The sequence below is a fragment of the Jatropha curcas genome, chromosome 1 (assembly GCF_041381405.1).
Source record: "Jatropha curcas cultivar XTBG-Jc1 chromosome 1, XTBG_Jcur_1.0, whole genome shotgun sequence".
Lineage (NCBI taxonomy): Eukaryota > Viridiplantae > Streptophyta > Magnoliopsida > Malpighiales > Euphorbiaceae > Jatropha > Jatropha curcas.
The window spans coordinates 29719654-29738180 of NC_143151.1; the positions used below are offsets into that span (position 1 = coordinate 29719654).

At 33.0% G+C, this 18527-nt stretch overlaps 2 protein-coding genes and 1 long non-coding RNA gene across 3 annotated transcripts; 1 reads left to right on the forward strand and 2 right to left on the reverse strand.

The window, feature by feature from the left end:
• Positions 1-1341: 1341 nt before the first annotated feature.
• Positions 1342-8331, reverse strand: LOC105630305 (pleiotropic drug resistance protein 1). Its single transcript, XM_012212098.4, has 24 exons — positions 7833-8331; positions 7596-7716; positions 7435-7523; positions 7253-7337; positions 6963-7122; positions 6772-6848; positions 6618-6671; positions 6427-6517; positions 6047-6348; positions 5668-5949; positions 5260-5576; positions 5014-5174; positions 4819-4922; positions 4572-4728; positions 4394-4474; positions 4162-4301; positions 3749-4081; positions 3303-3593; positions 3127-3210; positions 2895-3028; positions 2572-2799; positions 2316-2487; positions 1926-2180; positions 1342-1817 (listed from the first exon to the last, which is right to left on the reverse strand). The coding sequence occupies exons 1-24, from the start codon at positions 8165-8167 to the stop codon at positions 1560-1562; spliced, it is 4311 nt and encodes a 1436-aa protein (XP_012067488.3). The 5' UTR covers positions 8168-8331; the 3' UTR covers positions 1342-1559.
• A 5456-nt stretch (positions 8332-13787) lies between these two features.
• Positions 13788-16732, reverse strand: LOC105630306 (Protein kinase superfamily protein). Its single transcript, XM_012212099.4, has 2 exons — positions 14300-16732; positions 13788-13996 (listed from the first exon to the last, which is right to left on the reverse strand). The coding sequence occupies exon 1, from the start codon at positions 16463-16465 to the stop codon at positions 14309-14311; it is 2157 nt and encodes a 718-aa protein (XP_012067489.1). The 5' UTR covers positions 16466-16732; the 3' UTR covers positions 13788-13996; positions 14300-14308.
• Positions 16239-17331, forward strand: LOC119370591 (uncharacterized). The gene is made up of 2 exons (XR_005178132.2): positions 16239-16379; positions 16808-17331. It is a non-coding gene; the product is annotated as an uncharacterized LOC119370591 (long non-coding RNA).
• Positions 17332-18527: the final 1196 nt, after the last annotated feature.

An 18527-nucleotide genomic window follows, 5' to 3' on the forward strand; every position in this document is an offset into this window, starting at 1 on the left:
ATTAATTTGGAGATATTTATTTTGGAAAAAGATTTATATAGATGAGTATTTATTCAACAAATTTAACAAAAATGATAATTATAATAATAAAAACAACAACAACTTTGTATGAATAAAAACATTAGTATCATTTATATTGAAAGGTCTCAATTTAATAAAATTATAAATTTAATTTAATAAAAGGGCTCCAAGTTGGCCCCTGAACTTGTTTAGAGAGATTAAAATGTTTGATTTTGATCTTTTTAATCAATTTAACATTCTAAATTTATTTACATTTTATTTAACATATTCGGCCAATTTAGTCATTAAAATTTTTTTTATTGTGATTACAATGTCAGAATCCTTATGCAAACATTTACAAAAAAAATATAATTGTGATTCCGCGGTATTATTTATTAAAAAATTAATTCTATATGAAAATCAAAAAATAATACATGAAGTATGTTAAATATATTCAAATTTGATTTTTTTTTTTAACTTTACTAAACATATTCAATTTTGATAGTTTTAATTTTTTTTAAATATGTTTAGGGGCCAAATTGATTTTTATTAATTTCGAAACAACATAATGTATGGAAGATTAATCTTCCTCAAGCTTGAAAAGCCTTCTCCAAAGTGAAAATTCCACGACCTAATTTTTGTGACTAAATATCGGATCTAATGCACATTAAGCGCACCAAATTATTTTAGATAAAGTAAAACCATCTTTAGATGGAAATGTATATATATAATAAAAATATTTGAATTAGACTTATTTAGCCAGAGTCAAAGAGTTTCGCCTCCTTTCATCATTTTTGAAGGATTTTACCGTTAAATTAATGAGAAAAGAAAAAAATAAAAATAAAAACCCTAATATAAATTATCTAAACTCTATTCACAAATTTTTTTTAAAAAAAAAGGCAAAATAAACTTATAAAAAAGACTAAAAAAATTAAAAAAAAAGTGAATTAATCCAACATATTTAATGACCCATTTGTTAATAAACATTAACTTTAACTTGTTTGTGCCAAGAAAAAACAAAAGGAACAAAAATTTCATGTCAAGGTCTTGATTTTCTGTTAAATATTCATTCTCAAAAGATGAAACATTCGACTTGATATAGCTTAATGATCGGCGATCGTGTTCAGATGAGTGAATCTACTTGAGGCTTTATTTTTATGAAACGTAAAAAGTGATTTCTTTGAAATTATAATAACCAAAGCGAAAACAACCAGAAAAGCATAACCCAATTGAAGCATAAAAAACGAAGAACAAAACATTTTGTATTTTTACAATATTACAATCAAAAACTGCAAAAATATAATGAAATTATTGACAATAGCCGCAAAGACAAGATACCGATGAAAAAGAGAACAACCATCTTTATATTATCTCGAGTGGAGTCTGCGTTGTTGGTTTATAGTAAGATGCAGGAGAAGGTTATGAGGAACAGGAAATTAAGTTTTGAAGTACTTGAATCGTAATACCAAAAAGAACATGAACAGATTGTTGTTTAAAACTGTCACATAACATTCAGGATACTAACTTATACTAAACTAAATACAAAGTGAGAGGTTTTTTTATCGCCTTTGGTAATTGAGGAACCTGATAGAAATGGCAAAAGTAAATGCAAAGAGTGTCGCAAAGCCAACAACTGCAGCTGCAACTGCTCCAAGCAGCTCATGCTTGAAATCAAAATAGCTCCTAACAAAATCTTCTACTGTTTCACCTGACTCGAGCTTATGCTTAATGTCGCCGAACTGTGAGGAAACTAAACCATATAATGTGTATGCCACTGGACATGCCCATGCATACCATCTCCACCACACAGGAATCCTCTGCCATAGTCAGAACGATTAAAGGAAAGAAAATTATGATATCACAATATCAATCAAATGGAGGAGTAAAGAAACATGGAACTAGAAGAATTGTGGGTTCGGACTTACAGGTCGAGGAATTATGAATCCTGAAAATAGATTCCACAGAGAATAGAATGCGGTGGAAACTATTGCTGCAACATGTTGATTTGGTGTTACAGCCACAGACATCATCCCATAGAAGGTGTAGTACAATAATGTGAAGTACATGAAGAATAGGTACCAAAAGAACTTAACAGCAGTCCATTCAAATCCAATCATTGCATACACAATAAGACCATATACCATAGCTTGGAAGAAAATATAGGGAAGTTCAATCCAGACCTGCAACCAAAAACAAATTTAAAAAAGAAATAAAGTTAAAAAAATTAACCATGTAAAGTTTTTTTTTTTTTTTTTTTTTTTTTTTGATAGTTAACCATGTAAAGTTAATAGAATTTGAAAACTTGTTGATTTTACCTGTGCAAAGGCATAGGGAAAAGCGGAATACATTCCAGCAGCTTTCTCTCTATAGAAAACAGTTCTTTCAACGGCAACTACTGGCTGCACAGATGAAGCATTTTGGACTCCAAGAAAGATAATTGCTGCATACATTGATCCCATTGCATTGAAAAGATCTTGTCTCTTTGTCCTATAATTCAAGATGATATTATTAAAATTAGAATTTGAACCTTCTTATTCTTTTGGTCTGTTATTTTCTCCAGTTGTAACTTACATGTTGGACCCAAGTTTCCAGAACATTGCTCCGAACATCAAAGCTATGACAGTTGTGAAGAGAAATCTCACAGCAGTGTATGACGGATTTCGCCAGTATGACAAGTGTTGCTTCCACAGACAAGCTATACATTGGGTGAAAAATGACTGGGAATACTGTGTAGGAAAATACAGGTTCTTTGAATCGGGAGCAGGCGTGCTTAATCCCGCAATAAGTGCTTTGTTTCTCCTGCAAGACATGGACACAGTTATATAACAAGTTGACACGCTTCATTTCTAAATTGTTATTATCCACTGTCAAAACAGGTTTATATGTAAAATTACTTATATAATGCTGAATTTTTGTAAACAGCAGCAAAATCTACTCCCAAAACCATTTCTTGAGCTGGACTGCTAACTTCTAACATCCAAGTTGCTGGATTGTACCCATGCTTGATGTTAGGGACTCCTTCAATTCCCTTGATAAAAGAAAGTAAATGAATAAGCCTAAGTTAAAATGGGTAGAGAGAGTGAGAGATATATTGTTCTTGTTTCTTGATTACCCATTATTTCATACCTCAAAGTACTTTATTAGCTGGGAAGAATGATGGCCTAATGGCCCCACGTATATCTCTTGACCTCCTCGCTTCATTAGAAATAGCTGTAGCATCAAACCAAATTATGTCAAACACCTGTAAGGTGAAGAACTTGACAATAAGGAATTATCCATTGTGATATGCTGACATTTCTCACCTCATCAAAAGCTTCAAATATGTCGATGCTTGGCTGATGGATTGTGCATACAACTGTTCTTCCAGTGTCCACAGTGTTCCTAACTGTTCTCATAACAATTGCAGCAGCTCTTGCATCTAGCCCTGAAGTCGGCTCATCCATGAATATTATAGAAGGGTTTGCCACTAGCTCAACTGCAATAGTTAAGCGCTTGCGCTGCTCAGTGGATAGGCCACTTACACCAGGCAATCCAACTAATGCTTGCCTCAATTGCTCCAATTCCACAAGTTTCATGACTTCCTCAATGAACATCTGCAACAATTTTCATTACAAAAACATCAAGAGAGTTATAGATGAGCATAGCCAAGAAATTTCAGTTGTGAAGCTCTATAGTTAGTAGTAGTCTTTCTTTATTTGTTTTTTTTGAAGAGAAAAGCATGAAAGGGATTTTGGGTGCAGTTGTTTACCTTTCTGGTTTCACTGTTCACTTCAGGAGGCAGGCGAAGCCAAGCTGAGTAGAGCAAAGATTCATAGACAGTAACATGTGGAGAATGTATATCATTTTGTTCACAATACCCTGAAATTCTAGCAAAAGTTTCTTGTTTCTTTGGATAACCAGATATTGTGATGTTTCCTTCTATATATCCGCCAGTTTTTCTACCAGCCAGCACATCCATCAAAGTGGTTTTACCAGCACCACTAACACCCATTAAAGCTGTTAAAACACCTGGCCTGAAAGCACCACTGACACCCCTCAATAGCTCCAATCTATCTTCAGTCACGCCCTGATTTTTCATTTCCTGCAATTTAATTAAATAATCATTCAACTTCAATTCTCAGTCCGCTACCAGTTTTACGTAATTTACATAACTTATCCTACCTGTGGCATGTCAACAGAATATCTAATATCTTCAAAGGTGATGGAATGTGGTTCAAATGGAAGAACCATTCCCTTTTTGTTCCGATGGTTGGTTTCAAATTTGACCTCTGTCCTTACAGATGAATTGCCTCTCCCACTCTCTGGATGTCAACTAAAATTTTCAATTAGCTTCAAAGGAGCAAAGCATAAACTCTGGCACCAAACAATACAAGTTATGAATGAGTTATATTACCTGCGGTAGTATTGCCTGTTGTACCTTCTGATTCATTGCTTACAGAATCTTCAGATACAATAGCTTGAGGCTTCTGCAATGCTGCAGATATAATTTTCACCATAATAATAATAATAATAATAATAATAATATGATGTTGCTTCAGAAAACTTAAATTGGAGTAAATAAAGATACTCACGGCCCAGGAATGTTAGAGCAAGAGTGAAACAGAAGTTGTACAGTAGTGTGAATCCAACCAATGCCCCTACTCCGATCCAATACCAATGCGCATCTGGGAAGAATCCTCTAAACTTCAAAACTTGAATTCCCAATGGTTCTGTTGAGCCTGGAAGAACCTTTAAAAAAAAAAAAAGATAAAAATCAGATATGAGTTGATTACTAAGAAATAAACATAGAAATTGTGTTTAAGGGATTTAAGAGATTACTTTGCTCCAACTCTTTCCAAAGAACTCGTTAACTACTATTGCATTCTGACCATACATCAATGGTGATATCCAGTAACCCCATATCCACCATTTCTTTATGTTGTCTATGAGATTAAACAAAGACCAGAAAGTTAGTAAATTGTAAAGGTCAATTTTCAATTTTCAGGGGAAGGTTAAGAAACTTTGTAATTGTACCTCTTGACAATATAAAACCGCCCAATGCAAAAAGTGTAAGCAATGCAAACGACCCAAATGTATTTGCTACAATCATGCTCCTTCCTGCTGCAGCAATAAATCGAAACAATGCTGAAGCCATCTGACTGACAAGAACAAGCAGAAGGTACTGCCTAAAGAACCTGGACAATGTACACCATATTCAGTTGCAAGAAAACAAGCAAATGGAGGCGACATTTTTTTTCCTTGTTTCTAAAATTTTATTACCTTCCAACACAGGGATCATATCCGATGACATAATAGGTGAGACAAACCCAAAGAGCAACTTGGATGAGTGTGATAGGTATTTTAGTGATCCATGGGGGAAGAGAAAATGCCCATGGAGGATAGAATAGGAGGTTTCTTTGCTTATAAAACACTGGAAGCTGTGAAATGGTCATTGAAATGTCTGACATGGCATTAAACATGATAAAAATCACAGAATAGAATAAAGCGCCCACATAGATTCCTCCATCAATTACTGAATCTCGGTGCATCTCGGTCCGGAGGAAGAGTGTCATTCCAACCGTTGCCATTATTGCAAGCTAGTTTAAGTACAAATTCATAATCAGATATGGAAGCCTTCGCGAAAGAAGTAAGGTAAACAAACAATAGTGTCAAACTGTCAATACTAACTTGGGTAAGCCTGAAGATATAGACAAATGAGTTCCTCTTCATGAGCAAAATCTCTCTCGAGAAGCAAGCTTTAAGAAGCTCCATTTTTCCAACACCATATTTTTTTGTTGTCAAAGCAGCAGGGTGGCTCTTTGCCTTATCAAATGGATTAGAAAGCTCATTTTCAATTCTTCTTCCCACATGGAATGACTGAAATGCCTCGGCAAATTCCTTAACTGGGACAAAACTGTATGGCTCGTCTCTTCGTGCCCAATACTGTTGCTGATCTTTCTTTGATGTCACCTGCAATGAATTACAAACTCAAGAACCTTGAGTATGAGATTTCTATTACATGCAAGAAACACACAGATAACTAAAACCACCAATTGTTTGTTCTTACTTCTTGTAAGAAGTCTGCCACTCCTTTTCTTTCGGGGCACTTGAATCCCATAAACTCGAAAAATTCAAGTACATGTTCACGAGGACCCTGATACACAATTTCACCATCAGATAGGAGAATAATGTCATCAAAGAGATCATAAGTCTCTGGCGCTGGCTGAAGGAGAGAAATGACAGCTGTTCCATTAAGAATTTTAATGTAGTGCTTGATTGAGTTAACAATCTGGAAAGTAGTTGAACTATCCAAACCAGTAGAGATCTCATCCATGAACAGCGCTTTTGCTGGTCCAACCAGCATCTCGCCTACAATTTTTCATATGGTCAATTCAGATGACTAGATAGGAATTGAATATTGAGACGGGCCTAATTTAGGTTCCATACCTGTTGTAACACGCTTCCTTTGTCCTCCAGAGACGCCTCTTAACATTTGATTCCCCACCATAATATCTGCACAAACTTCTAGTCCTAAAATCTGAACATTTATGCAATGGTTAATTTTTAAAGAATAACAATTTTTGGTATTTTTAGATTTTTCTAGTCTGTGTACTTTATTAAATTCTTGGCTATATTACCTTAAGAATATAATCTGTGATCACATTACTCTCTTGACCTTCTGTTGCAATTGCCTATATCAGAAATGGCAAAGTCAAATTAATTCTTTAAATCCAATAGAAACACTTAATACCAAAACATGAAATATCCACAACTCCTTATATCTTCTCTTACCTTCATGTAGACATCAAGATCAGGATCAGGTTTAATGTTTGATGCTTTCTCTCTTCTTAATAGTTCAGTCAACATCTCTGCAAATCAAGTAATCAACAAAGTTTTAATGATTAATAATGTTTTGATAATAAATAGATTTCTAGACTACATTGGAAATTTAAGATTATATTAATAGTGAATATTAAACTAACCATATCTGTGTCCCACCCCTTGACATCTAGCAGCAAAGGCTAAGGTTTCCCTCACAGTCATTTCTGCTATATGGGTATCATGTTGACTGATATAAGCAGCTGTTCTTTGGGGTACAAACTCATTCATGCTATGACCATTGTAAGTCACTCTACCAGAAAACTGCAAAAACAATTGAAATTCACAAATAAGAGAAGAACCTAAGGAGTGAAATTAATAAAAGAATAATAATAATAAAGAAAAAAAAAAAAGCAAAAAGCGAACATAAAGTTGCATATAATCGAACAGTCACCTTTAATTTAGGATCAAGTTTTCCAGCCAAAGCCAATAAAAGAGTGGTCTTTCCAGAACTTGGAGGACCCAAAAGCAATGTCATTCTGAAATAAACATATTTAGTGAAAACAATGAGAAATGAGGTTCCAAATTTTTCAGTAATAAATATGGACAAATAATTCAATTGACTGTCACTTTCACCTTGTTGGTTTAATGATTCCACTAATGTCCTGAAGGATAGCAAGGCGTTTCTTCTTATTTGGAAGGATATGAAGATAATTCAAGAAACCCTTTTCAAAATTGAACAGAAAAATCAGATACAAAGAATATTATATTATAATTAATATTAGCTAAGTAGTTACCTCTACTATGTCAACAGAGAAATTAAAGAATGTGGGTAATGCTCTACCACCCACATGAGCTTCTGTTCCAATATATAAATGCTCAAACCGAACTTCAATGGTGGGAAGCTCAATTCCAACCCTAAATTTAAAATAACAAAATTCAGTACTCAACTATCAAGAAACAAAAACCCAACGCAAATAAACAAGAATTTGAAGGTTAAAAACAGAGTTCCCCTGTTTATAATAATTTGATACCTATCAATGCGTTTCCTGAGCTTTAACAAGAATCTTTCATTGTCCTCCTCTGCAATATTCACCAACCTATTAACCAAAGATTTTCTTTCTTGAAATCCAAGATTCTCTATATCAATTTCGCTTGCACCACCTTTAGATGTAGTCAATAACCCTTTCTTTAAACGCTCATAAGTAGGTAATCTTTCAATTGCAGCCCACTTGAGAGCTTCTTCATCGTCTTCTTCTTCTTGAGAACGAGAAGATTTAGAGAAACCATCCATGGCACTGCTTCTCCATATAGAAGAATCAGCTCCCCGGAAACTACCACCAGGTACAAAACTTTCTCCACCTTCCATAAAATAAGTTTTAATATCTCTTTCCAATTTTGATTCAAGAAATACTACTCCAAGATAATGCTTGTTCTAGTGCATGAACACAATGAAAATGAATGCGAAAGGTGGCTGCTTTATATAGAGGTTCGGGACATCAGTATGGAAGCTGTTCATACGAAAATGACGTCAAACGGGATAATTGAGAGACAGAAATGGTTGTTTCTGTCGTCTTCTTAGTAGTTAGCAGTTAAATAGGAAAACTACCACAGGCCCACAGCCGACTTTCATCCAACAGAGAAGTAATAGGTATTGCAGTTTGGGAAGGACCAGCCTATATCCGGTCATCATTTATAATTATTTTAACAATTGAATGATGATTAAATATTATTATAATATTTTTTATTTATTATTTTTATCCATTGAAGGCCAAACGTGTCTAAACGAAAATTGCATGCTATACAATAAGAATAGCGACCGTTTTTTGAATCATCAAATTAATAATAATAATTGTGATCGAGTAGATTTAAACTTGATATATTCACTTTTTACATAAATGATAAGACCAATCAAACCACCACTTGATTAATATAATAGTTTTTACTTATATAACATTTTGAAATATAATATTTAGCGATATAAAATATAATAAATATTTTTTTATTCATTTGAAGACCTAAAAAATTAGAAGAATATTGTGGAACGTATAATAAAAGTAACCGTCTTCCTTAATTTACCTAATTATTGAAACCTCAAACTTTTCATTCTTTGCGTTAATGTAAATACGATCAAACCATAACTATTTGCTTTTTAATGGGAAGGTATTCAATTAATTAATATTTATTATATACTTTATTAAATTATTCAATTTATTGGTAATATTTTGGATTGCACAACAAGCACAATCATCTTCTTTACTTACCAAAAAATTGATAAAATTTTATAATCAAGAGATTTTGAATTTAAGATTTTACGCTTTTGTAGGAAAGAAAAGGTAACGTGTTGCCAGCCACTCGTTGATCAATGGACTAAATTATTTTTCAAACATAGTAAGTGATTTTGACGAAATAAGCATATATTGACTTCAACAGTTTAATTGACAAAATTTATTTTGTTCTCCACCAGGAAAACCTAAGAAAAGTAATTTCTAAATACATATCTTGAGCATAATTGTTGGTTCTTGAAACTTTTGAATCAAAAATATTTTTAACCACAATGAAGAAAAAAACATAAATTTCAAAAATAAGAAAGTTTTAATAACGTGCAAGGAATACTTTTAACCAAAAATGAATAAAAAAAATTTTAAATCCAAAGAATAGTTTTAATAACGTCCAGATTGGTCCAAATTACCATAAAAAATAGAATACTTTTTTTTTTTTTTTAAATATGCTTTTAAAATCACTATTCAAAACTATTACTATGTTTTTATTTCAATAATATTATCATAATTTTGGCCGTATTCTACAAAATTAACAATTTTATATTACTAATATATTAATAATGTTTTGACTTTGACCTCGTACTCTGGTTCAAGTTGGTGTGATTTTAACGATTTTTACATACAGTAACAAAACGTGATACATATATATATATATCTGCATGTTGTGATAACGTCAGTAACGGGATCATCATATCAAGAACCATCACGAATGACGTCATCGTGCAACGGCTTATAGCCTAAAGGTGTAAAGGACGGCTTTGTGCTTTACAAATTGGTAAACATAGTGACGTCATTGATAACTATAACTGGAAATGGGTAAGCACATACGCATACGGTGATAAAAGAAATGGCAATCTGCCTGCCTTGCTGTACGTTAGGCATTTTATATTTTATTTTTTCAAATAAAAACATGATTGAAAAATAATTATTTTTTTACACTTATTTTAGACATGTGCAGATTTTTTGATTGCAAGTACTCTTCCGTACGTAAATGTAATGTATAGCACATGTTTGTGCGTATATGTCTATGTGCATATAAACCAATCTCCCTTTCAACGTAGGAATCTCCAACTTCAATTGTGTTGAATACCACGTTAGGTATTAGGTAAATGTAAATTGAGTAAATTATATATAATGAGTAAGATAGAACTGATTAGTTCATGTTATGTTGGTCTAATAATCATAAATAAAACTTTATATATTATGTACTCTAAATTTACCAATTTAGTTGCAATTACACGATAATTTATTTTTAGGGTCCAATTGCACGTTAAAAATGAATTAGAGCATTCTAAACTTATCAATTTGTTATAATTCCACCCTAAAAATAAATTAAAGTTGGGATTATAATTAAAATAATATAAAAATGAACTCCATAATCAATCCAAATTTAGTTAAATGCAATACATTATATTTAAATTAAAAGAATGAATTTATCATTTTGCCTCTTTTATCATTTAGTTTATCTTTATCCCCTTGTAAGAAATTAAATAATGATTACAATGGAATCACAAAAGAATCGCCATATTTGTTTCATCGTTCGAAAGTGTAACATTCAATTAGTATCCAACTCATTATTTTTTGCATCTTAAAATTAGTTTAATTTTAAGATAAAGACACAATCTTGATTATTTTTGTTTATTATATGAATACTTAGGTTTGGATTTATTATTTATTATTTAAATACTTGGATTAGTTACGGAGTCCATTGACTATATTGTTTTTAATCAAAATTTTCAATCTTAATTTACTTTTAGGTACAATTGTAATAAATCAACAAATTCAGAGTGTTGTCATTCACATTTATGGTGCAATTGCACCCTAAAAGCAAATCAGGTGTAATTGCAATTATGTTGATAAGTTCTGGGTGTCTAGGGTACAATAGTCGATTTAGAGTGAGATTGTAACTATTCGAAAAGTTCGGGATAAAATTGAAGGTTAAACCTTTTATGTTAAAGATAAATGCAACTCGTTATAAACTCGAATTATTAATAAAATACAATTGTTAATTGAATTTGATTAATTGCTCTAGGCTAAGATTCCTAACAGAAATATCTTGTTTGACAATAACTTTTCTTATAGCGATTTTCTTTATCTTTATTGTTTGATAAACGCTAGTCAAATAACTGAACATTATTAAGACAACTAACAACTAATTTAACACAATAAACAATTAGTAAAACCATTAATTTTATCGAACAAGCCTAAAATCAATGCTTTACCAAATAAATGTTGTTTGGAAAATTTAAAAATTAAATGGTTTTTTTGGAGTATTGAGTATGGAAGATTCAAATCTGAATCTATTGTCATATTATATATGCACTTACCACTAAACTATGTTTTGGTGTGCTTAAAAATTAAATGTTAAAACTTAACAAATAAATTTTAAATTCTAAATAATATATCTATTCAAATTTTAAAATGATAAAATCGTTTAAAAACATTATGACTTATCTAATTCAGTATAATTTATATTCCAAATTTTGCTGTTAGCTTGTTCTTTTGAGCGCTCTCCTTATGTATTAAAAAAATTAAAATTTACTTTTTAGGTATAGATACAAAATCACAAGGCAAAAGTGAAACCAAAGGAGCCCTAATTGTGCAAAGAAATAAATAAATAAAATTTTAATTAGAACAATCATACAATAGAACTCAGTCTTATATGGTGAAAATAAATTCATTTTTATTTTTTGAATTAGTTTTTCAGAACAAGACTTGGCTGTCGGTGTGGGTAACACGTATATTAGTCCGGCCCAATCCATAAAATACAGAACAAAGTCTATCAACCATAACAATGGCAATGGGTTAGATTATATGTAGGTCACTTCTAAATTAAGGAAAAAATTCTTATTCGTTTGTCAGACACCGAGACAACAATTAATTGCCATTCGTTTGGCCCGTTCCGGCTAGTCATCTCGGATAACCGGTGAAACGACTTTAAGATTAGATCGGTTTTGCTTTTAAACCATTTAAAAAAGAGATCCGGATTGAATTGACTGACCCGTTTTTAAAATTATATTATATCATCAATTTAGTAAATGTTATTCAAAAGAGACATGTTAATCATATTATGTAGCCTATGATATTATATCGGTTTATTAGGCATCCAATAAAAAAAAAAAAAATCAGTCTTAAACGTGAATATTGCAATTAGTCTTTTTTTTTTTTTTTTTCCAAAACGAAAATATTGCAATTGGTCTTTGAGAACAAGAATGTGCTGACATTCTCGGTTTGGCTAACACAAATCTTAGTCCGGCCCAATCTATAAGATAAAGACCCAAGTCTATCATCCACAAGAATGGCAATGGCTAAGATTGTACACAACTCATCTCTGAAATTAAGGAAAATTTTTATTTCCTTTGTCCTACACCACATCAATACTAACTTCAATCTTAGTGGAGTATATTTTTGTTTTGCCTCTTAATTTTTGAAAATATTTTTTTTGACCCTCTAAGTTTGAGTTCTTGCTCTGCTTACAACTAGATAAAGTGACTAAAAATGCTATTTTTAATTAATTTATAAATCTTCATTTTTATTAAATATAATAATGATTTCAATAGTCCTCATTTCAAGATTCTAGTCATGGTCCAACTAGTTTGAAAACGCAAATGGACAAACCATAACAAGATTAATTTATTATTTATTGCGTTTGGCCAATTGCCAACTTACATGATAAATATTTGTTTTACATGCCGTTGAAAATTAGGGTACCTATTAAATTGCCAAACATTGACAATGATAGGAATATTAGTACTAAATTTGGGGCTACATCTTCCCTGCTTTCAAACCCCTTTAGCTAGAACCTAGAGCTAACATAGGAAGCAAAAGTATTATCGGGTAAGCTTTCGGTTTTATCAAATCGAATCAGATTGATTCAATCCGACCGAATCTTTTTCCATGATGATTGAACATGAAACTAAGAAGCTCATTTATTTCAAACCAAATAAATTATTTTGAATATAAAATAAAAATTTAATTAGAGACGATTAAAATCGAATTAGAATCAACAATTAAAATATATGAGCGTTATAAAAGACACCCATCATACACAATGTTGTGAGATTTATACTTTAATTAGTGGCTTTGATGATGTACTCGAAACTTTAATATGATAGAAACATGTGTGGCTCCATGGCCTCACTAGTCAACAAAATTAACCGAAATTAAAGGAGCTATCATCCAAAGGAATTCCATTGAATGGTGACTTGCAATCGGCATAATTACATTTGGGTTTTTGTCTTTTTGATGTGGACAAGACCAACGCCCTTTGAATAGGGTATTTCAAATGCAACACATTTAATATCCAAGAATGCACAAAAGTTTCAAACTTTTTTTTTTTTTTTCAAATGAATGTTAAATTAGAGTTGTCGTCTTATAGTTATTGAAGAAATTTCAGACTAGTTACAAAGTTCTGTTTTTGACCATAGCAAGAAGGTAAACTAAACTTAATGTCATGTGCAAGACTAAACAAGGACAGTGATAGTTTCAGAATCGTAGGTTTCAATTTTAAAAAAGGTAAAACTGATACCGGATTGCTCGCAATAATATTCCGTTTGGCTCTTGTTACATTTTCTTCACATGAGAATATGCTTGGACCCCTCCCAACCTACCTTTTCTTTATCCTCCATCTATGAAAAAGGGAATCAATTCATGTCATAAAATGTTTTTGGAAGCAGAATTACCAGAAGAAGAAGGGGAAAAAAAAAAAAATCAAAATTGGATTTCATTTTCATATATTAACATGTTAACTTTATGTATGTACCCTTCAACCTTACATCAAATGAATGCAATAGGAAGTTTCATAAAAAAAACATAAAATTGTGGTCTATTTATATGCAAATGAAGAAGAAAACCAGTATCTACCCAGGTCAGCTTTGCTTGTCCTAATCCCAGAATTATCAACGGCACAACATAAACTGCAAAAAGTAAAAGCAAATATTAAGACATATGAGCTTCAGACATTAATATTTGCATCCAGTTAAAGGAAGAGAAAGCAGAAAACGGCAACATAAATCCTTCACTCCCCATTAATATTTGCTCAATTTACATACGGCAACATAAACCCTCACAGTACTAAAACACAAATCCTTCACTCCCCAGTTGTGTTTATCAGATTACATCTTCCGATTATCTCTCCTATAAAAAAACTCAGTGAAAACTGAAAACTCCACATACCAAATAACAAAAAGAAAGAAAAAAAAAAAAAAAAGAATATTTACCAAACTTAGTTACTCTGCATTTGACTTCTGTCTTCTCCGCGACCTACTAAACAGCTTAGATGGTGGAGAGGGCGAAAACTCAAATGGCAGAGGCAGAAGATCCATTTCCCCTTTCAAAATCTTTACAACCTCTCCAATATCCGGTCTTAATTCTGGCATCTTCTGCAAGCAAGTCAATGCCAAATTGATACATAAGCTTGCTTCTTCTTTGTTGTACTCATCCTTCAATCTTTCATCTACAAGTTCTAAAATGTTGCCAGCTTGAGCTAAGTGCCTACACCAGCTTATCAAATTTGCTTTCTCGAGCTTCATAGGTGAAGCAAGAACATGCAATGGCCTTCTACCGGACACAATCACAAGAATCAAAACCCCTAAGCTATATATATCAGCTTTTTCCATCAAGTACCCACATCCACCATATTCTGGAGCAACATAGCACAAAGTTCCTCTCATGCTTGTTGTGCTGCTCAATTCGCGACTAAAAAGATCTCCGCTCCACATATCACTTCCTGCAGAATGTCCATTCTTTTTCTTCCAACCCCTTCTGAAACTAAACTCCCCATTTTGATCAGAGGCATTTTGGTTCAGCTCTCCAGATTTCTTTCGCCTTTGAAAATGAAACCGGCAACTCAAATGAAAATGGGGAGTTTTAAATCTTTTCTTCCACTTTGTTTCAAGATTCTTCAGCTTAGTATTTTTCTTGCTAATCTCATCTAAATGTTCTTCTTTCCACCATTCTTGCATCTTCCTATTTTTCTTTCTACGACTCTTCCTGCCTCTTGAATCTTTCATCTCGAATCCTTTAATGTGATTTTCTAACCCCAATTCTTGTGACTGAGGTTCATTTCCGTCTTCCACTTTATCCAATGGGGCTAAACTATGCAATTCTGTTCTCTCAGGAGTATTTTTCTTTTCCTCATCCCAATCAGGATTTGTGGATGGGCAAATCTGACTCCCTATCCACTCCATAACATAATCTTTACTACACAATTCACCACTTCCATCCTGTCTCCACCACCAATCCTTTCCCCATTGTTTTGTACCAGTAGAATCATCAATAGCAGAAGAACCAGTAAAGTTCAACTCTTTACTATGATCAATACTACAAGGCTCATCATCATAAGGCAAAAACCTACAATTCCAGTCATCCCCGCTAATATCCACACTAGAAACTTCTTTCCCTTTCCCATTCCCATTCCCTACTTTAACCCCACTCTCACCGGCAATGTTGGCATTATAATTCAAAGAATTCACATTCAAAGCTCTAACATTATAGCATGTTCTACTATTTTTTGATGAAGAAGAAGCTTGTAAAGCAAGAGCAAAATCTACCTCTTGACAACTCTCCACAGGTGTACCAATTGCTGGAGTCTCGGAAGTCAAATTTCCCGAAAGCTCTTGACTTTTCCATAAATCTTGACTCTTCCCCAAATCTTGGCTAAACAAATCCACTCCAAACTCACCTTCCACCTTAATTCTTGATAACCCAAAATCAGAAATCTTGGCTCTAAAATCAAGATCCAGCAAAACATTGCTAGGCTTAATATCTCCATGAATAACTGGTGGATCACATCCAAGATGCAAAAACTCAAGTGCTTTTGCGACATCAAGAACGACGCTAAATCTCCTTTCCCAACTAAGACTCAAATGCCCATCTCCAAATAGCAATTCTTGCAAACTTTTATTAGGCATATACTCATAAATAAGCAAGCGCTTATTCTTTTCAACACAGTATCCCAATAAAGTAACCAAGAAAGGTGATCTTAACCCACCAAGAATCTGCAACTCATTTTGGAATTCCCTCTCTGATTGTAAAGAGACAGTATCAAGCCTCTTAATAGCATATAACTTCCCATCTGTTGCAATGCCTCTAAAGACAGTACCAGAACCACCTTTACCAACAATATTACCATCATCAAAATCATTGGTGGCAATTCTAAGCTCTTTGTAAGGGAACCTTTGGAGCTTTAAAGTAGTAGTAGAGTCAAAAGGGATAGTTCTTGAGCGATTTACAAGAGAATACCAAAGATGGTAAAGGAAGTAAATAATCGTAAAGATAATCACAACAGAAGCTGAGATTGTAAGTATCAAAAACAAGATTCTTGTTTTAGTAATGAAACTTGGTCTAGGATGGTCAAAACTTGGAGGTAAGGATCTTGAAGGCATGATTTGGTAGATTCTCTATCTGGGTTTCCCTTCTTTCGAGGGTTTGTTTACTTACTGGTTAATTTGGTGAAAGAAAAAGAAAATATGTAGATGGGATTTTGATTATCCTTAGCTTTATTTTTCTTTCTTTTTTTAAGGCTCATTGCACTTCTGGGTTTTGTGCAATCTGTACCCAATGTTATAAGTTGATTGCTTTACAGTTGGATGATTGATAATGTTGTTTAAGACTCTTAATAGTTATTACATCATAAAATATAAATATTATGATTAGCAAATGAAGATTGGAAAAAGAAGTGGAGGGTCCCAATGGTGCTTTTGACTAAAAGAGAGTTTTTTTTGCAGACAAAGTCCTGGGATGAAGAAAGAAAGAAGGATAAAGAAATAAAGAAAATTGGAGGGCAATTGACATGGATTACTGTGATACTGGTGCTACGCTGCTTCTGGTAATTCTTTTCAACAGAACTCAATGCTTCTTTTTCACACGCGCCATGTCAGGAGCAGTTTTTTTAATTTTCCATAAATATTCAGATACCCTTTCAAATAATACGATGTTAATCTCGTTTTAGAAATCTCATTTTAGAGTTCGTAAGTATTCCTTTTTGAATGTTCTTTCTTTTCATAAATCTAATTTTGATTTTATATAAATCATCCATTTAACTTGATTATATTTTATCACTCGACGTATAGTTTGGTTGTTGAAGTGTCGTGATAAAAGGGGAGAGACATAATGGTTGCTTTGCTTTCTAATAATTTGGATTTACTGTTTGTAATGAATTAAAGTATATATTGCCGGACACTAAGACATAGTCTAGCAGTAAGTGTATCTATGATCAAATAATAGATCCGGATTTAAATCTCCTTCTCAATACTCAACAATACTAAGACATAGTCTAACAGTAAGTGTATCTATTAAAAGGATCAGATTGCTTGTGTAAATGTTTTTGTTGTATTATTCAAGGAAGCAAGATACATATTTATAGAGTTTACAGATTACATTTGAAATATAGAAAATCTCCAAATCATATCTAAACTATTTACAGTTAAACAAAATCAAATATCAGAAACTAACTAGTTTGACTTGGTACAAGAGAGTTATCCTCAATACACCCCCGCAAGATTGAGCTTCCATCAAAGATGCCAATCTTGGGTCGAAAAACACGTAATCGAACTTTGGACTGCGGCTTAGTAAGCAAATCAGCAAGCTGATCCTGACTAGAGATATGTTGAACAACAAGTTGACCAGAAGTTACCTTCTCACGGACAAAATGATAATCAAGAGATAAATGCTTCATGCGAGAATGGAAAACAGGATTAGCACAGAAGTATGTAGCCCCAATATTATCACACAAGATTAATGGCTTATAAATAACTGTAGGCTGGAGTTCTTGAAGCAAACTTTGAAGCCACGAAACCTCAGACGTTGTGGCTGCTACTGATCGATACTCGGCTTCTGTGGAAGACCGAGCAACAGTCCGCTGTCGTTTTGAATGCCAAGACACTGGTGCAGTACCTAAAAAAATAACATATGCACTTGTAGAAAGCAAAGTGTCTTTATCACCCCCCCAATCAGCATCTGAGAAAGCTGTAATTGAAAACTTTTTACAAGGACGAAGATGTAAACCATGATAAGCAGTACCTTTGAGGTACCGGAGAACTCGTTTCAGTGCTTGCCAATGTAGTTCAGTGGGCTGATGCATGAACTGAGATAGCCTATTGACAGCAAAACAAATATCGGGTCGGGTGAAGGAAAGATATTGCAAGGATCCAATTATACTGCGATATTGTTTCAGATCAACTGCAGTACTGCCATCATTGAGACGAAGAGCAGTCACTGAACTTATAGGAGAGCCAACAGATTTTGCATCTTCCATTCGACATCGCTTGAGCAAATCAAAGATATATTGATGCTGAGATAACAGAAGCCCACCATTAAACTGATTAACAGAGATGCCAAGGAAATAATGCAATTGTTGTGGATCTTTAATGGAAAATTTATTGGCCAAACTCAACAAGAAATCCGAAATAAGCTGATTATTATTGCCAGTAACAATAAGGTCATCCA

What these genes read in the sequence shown, in the direction of transcription:
- LOC105630306 (XM_012212099.4), bottom strand. Translation starts at nt 16,465, where the DNA reads ATGCCTTCAAGATCCTTACCTCCAAGTTTTGACCATCCTAGACCAAGT.
- LOC105630305 (XM_012212098.4), bottom strand. Translation starts at nt 8,167, where the DNA reads ATGGAAGGTGGAGAAAGTTTTGTACCTGGTGGTAGTTTCCGGGGAGCT. An exon ending in TATGATCCCTGTGTTGGAAG is followed by an intron (nt 5,175 to 5,259) that starts GTAATAAAATTT and finishes TACATTGTCCAG; the next exon opens with GTTCTTTAGGCAGTACCTTC. An exon ending in CGGTTTTATATTGTCAAGAG is followed by an intron (nt 4,923 to 5,013) that starts GTACAATTACAA and finishes TTAATCTCATAG; the next exon opens with ACAACATAAAGAAATGGTGG.